Consider the following 7,433-nt stretch of genomic DNA (forward strand, 5'->3'; position numbering starts at 1 on the left):
AACACAGAATGTCAGAGCTTGGGGGGGGGCCTTAGAACCAAGAATGTCAGAGCTGGGGGGGGCCTTAGAACACAGAATGTCAGAGCTAGAAGGGACCTTAGAGCACAGAATGTTAGAGCAGGAGGGACATTGGAACACAGGATGTCAGAGCTGGGGGGGGGGCCTTAAACACAGAATGTCAGAAGTAGATGGGGTCTTAGAGGTGATCTAGTCTAAGCCTTCATTTTATAGAAGAGGAAACTGAAGACCAGAAAGGTAAAGGGGCTTGCCCAACATCACACACATAGCTAAGGAGTAGAGGTGGGATTCAAACCCAGTACCTCTGACACTAAAAGTGAAATTCTTTCTATTACCCCATGGTTGTGACAGTCACTTGCCAAAAAGCCAGGGATCAGATGCAAGGCCCACTCTGGGATTCTGTAGCATCCTTGAGCTATCGACCAGGGGACCAGAAGTTCCCTGATCAATTACCCCCATAGCTCTGGTCTTAAAGAAGAAAGAATCCTTGCATCTGAATGGTGGTCCCAAGGGACTGGACTAGGGTAAGAAAGGTACACTCCAGATGACCCCTCCTCTCACTCCCTTCCCCTACTTTTACGGGGTAGAACGAAGGTTCTACCACCACAGGGAGGAGCCAACAGGCCACTTACTTGAAGTTGATGTTGGCACACACCAGCATGTCATTGAGCAGGAAAACCTTGCGCTCCTTGGACTTGATAAGCTGCCCACGGTCCCCATACACTGTCTCCGTCAGGGTCTCGCATAGCAATAGCTGCCGCTGGCCCGACGTCAGCAGCTATAAAAAGAACAGAGGACCACAGATCTAAGTCAACACCAGCCTTCAGCCCGGCAGGCACCAGAGGGCAGGTAGTGAGACACTGTAATTCAACACCAAAAGTTCCATCTCATCCTACTCTTGACTCCTAGGCCAACCAACCTGCCATATACTTCCTAGGATGACATTTTTTTCTTTTCTTTTCTTTTCTTTTTTTTTTTTTTTTTTGGCTAGGCAATGGGGTTAAGTGACTTGCCCAGGGTCACACAGCTAGTAAGTGTTATGTGTCTGAGGCCGCATTTGAACTCAGGTCCTCCTGAATCCAGGGCCGGTGCTCTATCCACTGAGCCACCTAGCTGCCCCTAGGATGACATTTTAAATGCTGCGTTTTCATTGGGTCTTGAACCAGCAACCTTTCCGGTACAGGATGAGACAGAACACCCAACTGGCTCTGAAGTCAAAACTCATCTCTGATCACTCATCTCTGATTACTACCTGTATCACTTAACCTCCCTGGGCCTCAGTTTCCTGATCTGTAAAATGAGAGGAAGAGGCGGGTTTGAACAAGCTGGACTCTAAAGTCTTTTCCAGACTTAGATCTGTGATGCTATGGCCAAACGATTACCACTCCTTGGTAACGAACTTTCTTTCCAAACATAGCCAGACTAGTCATCAGAGCACATGCAGTCTGTCACCAGGCCCATAATGGAATCTTTCTCATTTGGTGAAGCCTGTCTGAGCTCACGCTCATCTAAGCTTACCCCTCCAAGAATCCCTAGTCAACTCCTTCATAGAACAGAGCAAAAGGAACATTTAAGTGGAGACTGGTTCTAACACAAGAGCAGGGGAAGTAATACAGCTATCAACCTTAATGGGAGTTGGAGCCCCCATCGGTGTTGATTCCATGTGCTCTATTAGTATTAAGATAAAAATAAAACAATTCACATTCAATAGATGTATTTAACACAAAATGCTTTCTTTCCAAGTAGTGAAAGAAAGAGGGAGCTAGCACAAGGATTCTTATTCTCATTTCACAGATGAAAAAACTGGGGCTTCAGAGACTTGGTTACGCACATATTAAGTGGCAAAGTTGAGACTGGTACTCAGGCTTCATTATGTAAAGTTTAGTGTTCTTTCTACTATGCCATGATGCTGCATGATATGTGCCCCTCACAATAGCTAATGAAGAATTTATTTCCATTATGTGGATGAGCATTATCCAGTGGTGATTCTACTAATTGCTATGTGTGTGACCCTGGACAATTCACTTAACATCTCTGGGTTTGATTCTTCCTCTGAGGGGCTTAGACCAGATAGCCCCTAACATTCCTTCCAGCCCTAAGTCTATGATCCTATAAACTGTGATCTATGATTTATGATTCAAAAACAATAAGAGTAATACATTTATAATCTTATGATTAATAAATGTTTTGACTATCTAATCCTAAAAAAGATGTAGTTCAGTCTCCATCATTGGTCATTAGTGGCCATGACCTTTATCAGGGAAGAAACCCTAAATAACTCACAGAGTCCTAACGAAGATGGAAGAGTAGAGGACAGTCAACACTTTGAAAAAAGATCTAGGGATCTTAGTGGCCCACAAGTTCACTATGGTTCAGAGGATGCCAAACCAAATGCCAGAGGACCAGGGAGGCAATGGTCTGGCTGTGCCCTGCCCTCCTCAGACCACAGGTAGAATACTAGGTTTAGTTCTGAGCATCACATTTTAGGAAGGATATTGATAAGCAAAAAAGTATCTGGTGAAGGGCTTTCAGATCATGCCATCTGAAGATTGGCTGTAGAAATGGGAAATGGAGAAGAGAAACGGGGAGACAGAGACGGAGTGGGCCTTGCAGCTGGGCTGAAAAGATTTTAAACATTTCTGAGCTATTACTTGGAAAAGGTAGAAACCTGGTTCTGCTTGGCCTCGAGGGGCAGAACCAGGACAGAATGGGTAGAACTTGGAAAGAAGGGAAGAGGTGACCAAGTGGTGCAGTGGAAAGAGTGCTGGACTTGGGAGTCAGAAGGACCTGAGTTCAAATCCTGCAGATTCATGTCAAACTAACACTTGTTAGCAGTGTGACCCTGGACAAGTAGCTTAACCTCTTGTCTGTCTCAGTTTCCTCATTTGTAAAATGGTAATAATAACAGCACCTACCTCCCAGGGTGGGTTGGATTGGAGAATGGAGCCATGAACTCCAAATCCTCCATTTAAGGAGAGAGTTCAGCTCAGAACATCACCCCATTTTTCATCTTGCTGTACTACTTTGGGACTTTCCTGCCTTTTCCACTATGCCCCTGTATGAGGTACCTTTCCCAGGAACCCCTTCTCCACTCCTACTTTTCAGCTTCCCTGTAAGTGTTATCATCCCCCCATTAGAGTGTAAGCTCTTTGAGAGCAAGGACTGTCTTTTTTTCATATTTGTATCCCTAGCACTTAGCTCAGTACCTGGCACATAGTAGGCTCTTAACAAATATTTAATGACTGAAATGGTTGTTGTGAGGATCAAATTAGAAAACAGAAAGTGTTTTGCATACCTTAAAACATTATATAAAAGTATTAGCTATGGTAGCTGTTGTTGTTTTTTTTTTTATCATTCTTATTATTATCTGAAAAAATTACCTATTAAGTAGAGGTATGAGAAGACACTGCTTAGGGAGGTCCTGAGCTCCCCCTCCCTCAAAGTCTTCAACCAAAGGCTGGCTGGGATGAGAAGTTATCATGTGCATAGATTAGCATTTACATTCAGGATGCTCTTCAAGGTCCCTCCCAGCTCAGACATGCTATGAATCCATATGGAGGGCCCCAAAAAAACAATGACCAAAGAAAGTCCCTTAGGCTTTTGGCAACCACCCTTCCCCCTATGCTGCTCCCCGATGGAAAAAAAATCCCCCAAATTAAAACAGGATATTTCACAAACATTCCTCTCTGGGGTCCTGAATGGGCACATTGTGAAATAGCTAATTTACTTCTGTTTCCCGCTACACCCAGTTTCATTTCTCCAAACCAGGGAAAGACAGTCTAGTGGATGCCAGTCCCCAACACAAATTCTTACAGCCCTGAACTATATGGGTGATTGCTGAGCTGGCATCCTGCTGAGGGCAGCAGCTCCTTTCCGGAAAAGGGGGACCCAGCGGTCATGATGAAGAGGAAGCCAACAAGAGAGTATCCCATCTGGAACAAACTCTAGCCAGCCCCAATGGCCAAGGTCAAAGGATTCTGAGACGGAAGGGGAGCTAGACGATCTAGTCCAACCTCATCACTTTACAAACTCAGCCCAGGGAGAATATATGACCCATTCAAAGTCACTCCAGGAGCGGGCAGTCTTGATGGGATTTGAACTCAGATTCCCCAATTCTGAAAGCAGGGAAACTCAACCAAGATAATGGCGGAGCATTTATTGTCTACTCTGAGGCAGGCACTGGGGACAGCAGGGCGGAAATGAAATAGCCCAGGCCTTCAAGGAGCTGACATCCTACTGAATGGGCCAGGCAGCCAACAAGCATTTATTCAGGATGTATTATGTGCTGGGCACCATGCCAGCCATGGGGATGCAAACCCCAAAAATGTAAACTCCCTTCTCTGAAGGGTCTCACAGATCATTAAGGAAAACAACACACACAAACACATAATATGTATTACGTCTGGACGTGAGTATGCATGAATGTTTGTGTATACATGTGTGTCTATGTATACACACATATATAGGTGTGTATGTGTATGTGTGTGGGCTGAGCATGTAGGTATGTATGAATGTATGTCTGTGCCCATATATACATACGTAGGTCTATGTTTGTGGGTAAATATTTACGTATGCATGCATGTATGTATGTAGATGTGCATGCATGCATGTATGTGTGTAGATGTATGTAGACAGGTAAATATATAGGTATGTAAGTATGTATGTATAAGATGGGCAAGTGTATAGGTATGTATGAATGTTTGCATGTATATGTGTGTGTGTTTATACATACACACATATATAGGTGTGTACGTGTATGTGTGTGGGGTGAGCATGTAGGTATGTACAAATGTATATATGTGTGTCTATATATACATAGGTAGGTCCATATGTGTGGGGCTAAGTATGTACATATGTATGCATGTACATATGCATATAGATAGGTAAGTATACAGGCATGCATGCATGCATGTATGTATGTGCAGATAGGTAAGTGTGTAGGTATGTATAAATATTTATGTATATTATATATGTGTGTGTCTATATATACACACACATATATAGGTGTATATGTGTATGTGTGTGGGGTGAGTATGTAGGTATGTATGAATGTATATATATGTATATGTGTATGTGTATCTATATATACATATATAGGTGTGTATGTAGGGGTAAATATGTAGGCATGTATATATGTGTGTATGCATGTATGTATGTAGACAGGTAAGTATATAGGTATGGATACATACATGCATGTATGTAGATAGGTGTGTGTGTGCATCTGTGTGCCCGTGTGTGCAGGTATGTATACATGTATGTGTACATGTGTGGAGGTGTGTGTATGCCTGCGTTGCTATGTAGGCAGGTGAATGTGTAGGTATGTACGTGCATGTATGTGTGTGTGAAGCTGCTAAGTATGTAGGTATGTGTGCATTGTGTATGTAGGTACATGAGTAGGTATTTAAGTATATAGGTATGTGTACATGTGTATAGGGAGGCAGGTAAGTAGGCAGATATGTATGCATATACAGAATAAACTTTCTCACTATACTCACTAGGTCTTTCCAGTCTCAGACACTCACTAGCTGTGTGACTCTGGACACGTCACTTCACCTCTGCCTGCCTCAGTTTCCTCATCTGTAAAATGGGGAATTATAACAGCCCCCACCTGCCAGAGTTGCTGTGAGGAACAGGTGAGGTAATATCTGTGAAGTGGTTTGCAAAACCTTAAGGCAGCACAGAAACGTCAGCTCTTCAGGTCTTGTCCAACAGCGCCAAAGAAATGAACCAAGGAGGAGGAGAGGAAGACGTTCCAGCTGGTGAAAACCACTGTGCACCAGGGAGGACCCAGGATTATTGATCAAAGAAGGAGACCCCGGTCAGAGGTGGCGGGACGGCTGAAATCCGACGCGAGCGCCCTTGCAGCCAAGGCCTCCATGGCATCTGGCCCTCTCTCAGACCCGAGGGAGGGCTGGCGCGGTGGCTCATGGGGTCTGCACTGCCTCCCCCTCCCATCCCCAGCGAAGGACAGGAGTGAAAGAACACTGCCACCTTGTGGAAGAGTCTTGTCCTGGACGGGGCCATCCTTTCGTCTGTTCACGAGGATAAATAATAGTAACACTCACTTCCGTGGAGCTCTGAGGTTTACAGGATACCTTCCTCCCACAGCTCCTACGAGGTAGACAAGGGTCGCAATCTACCTCCGAGCTTTCAGGAATCATGGGCATTCTCTACAATGATGCCAGCCACAACCGGGATGCCCTTTACTCCACACCAGAGGATGGCAAATATTATGACCTATCACCTATTTTCTGAATTTCCCTCTCCTTGGGAGCGAAGAATAGATTTGACCTTCGGACCATAGTTTGCCAACCCCTGCCTTTATATTGATGTAGAATCACAAAGTCATGGCGCATAGTGTTGTATATTTAGAGCTGGAGGTAAAGCCTTCATTTTACAGATGAGGAAACTGAGGCCTGAAGAAGTGATTTACCTGGGGTCCCATAGGTAGTAACTAGCAGAAGCAGGATCTAAACCCAGGTCCTCTAATACCCCAATCCAGTAGGCTGCTTTTTCCCCATTGCAACAGAATCTTCCTAAATTACTGGGATGAAAAACTTCATCATCACCCTAGTAACCGACCTCTCTAAGTCCCACTGGACTGGTCCTCAGACCACTTCAGACCAGTCTGTTCATGGGCTTGTCTCGGAAGTCTTTTGACCTTGGTAGAATCCTCCAACAAAGCCTTGGAGACCTGGGGTCATGTCTGAGTCCAAATGAGGCATCAGAGAAGACTTTAGTGTATCGGGGAATCATAAATGTAGGACTGGAAGAGTCCTCAGAAGCCACATAGTCTAATCACCTCATTTTACAGAGCATGAGACTGAGACCCAGAGATGGTGAGTGAGTGACTCGTCAAGGTCATACAGATTGTAAACATCAGAGGTGGAATTCAAACCCAACTCCCTCTTATTCTAGAGTCTGGGCTCTTTCCATCGCTACATTATGGGGACACTGAGGCATCCAGAGAGCAAGAGAGGTGCCCCAGATCACAGTGCTGCTCCATCACAGTGAGGACTGGAACCTTTCTGAGGCTCTGTCCCCAGGCTGGATGCTTCACAGAAGAGCTGGCCAACATCGGCCCTCACCTTGTTGAGGCTGCTCCGGTCACTCACGCTCTTGGTCAGCTGCTGGATCTCGGCCAGCTGGTCAGCCAGCCGCTTCTGCTCATTCAGTTTCTCAGCCAGCGTCTCCAGCTCTGTGAGGGCCAATTGGAGGGACAGCCTGTCTGGGTGACCTTTGGAGGTGTTCTTCAGCATGTCCTAAGAGGGGAAAAGGAGAGGAGCAGCTTCAGAGGCACATGGCACAGGGTTAGTCCTGTCTGATCTGATTCTTAGTTCTCTGTCTCTCTGTCTCTGTCTCTGTCTCCCTCCTTTCCTCTCTCTCTCTTTTTCTATGTCTCTTCTCTCTCTCTC

General features: G+C 45.2%; 1 protein-coding gene across 5 annotated transcripts in view; it reads right to left on the reverse strand.

Moving 5' to 3' along the window:
* Positions 1 to 7,433, reverse strand: part of LOC114028482 (rho guanine nucleotide exchange factor 10-like protein) — a 229,507-nt gene that overhangs the window by 88,299 nt on the left and 133,775 nt on the right. For all 5 annotated transcript variants that reach the window (XM_027842736.1, XM_027842735.1, XM_027842734.1 and 2 more), the window contains 2 exons: positions 7,107 to 7,280; positions 651 to 796 (listed from right to left, as the gene is read on the reverse strand). In XM_027842736.1, the coding sequence (XP_027698537.1) occupies positions 651 to 796; positions 7,107 to 7,280 (320 nt within the window). The remainder of the gene's footprint in view (positions 1 to 650; positions 797 to 7,106; positions 7,281 to 7,433) is intronic.

Source organism: Vombatus ursinus, unplaced genomic scaffold, assembly GCF_900497805.2.
Source record: "Vombatus ursinus unplaced genomic scaffold, bare-nosed wombat genome assembly UNPS02014884.1, whole genome shotgun sequence".
Taxonomy (NCBI): domain Eukaryota; kingdom Metazoa; phylum Chordata; class Mammalia; order Diprotodontia; family Vombatidae; genus Vombatus; species Vombatus ursinus.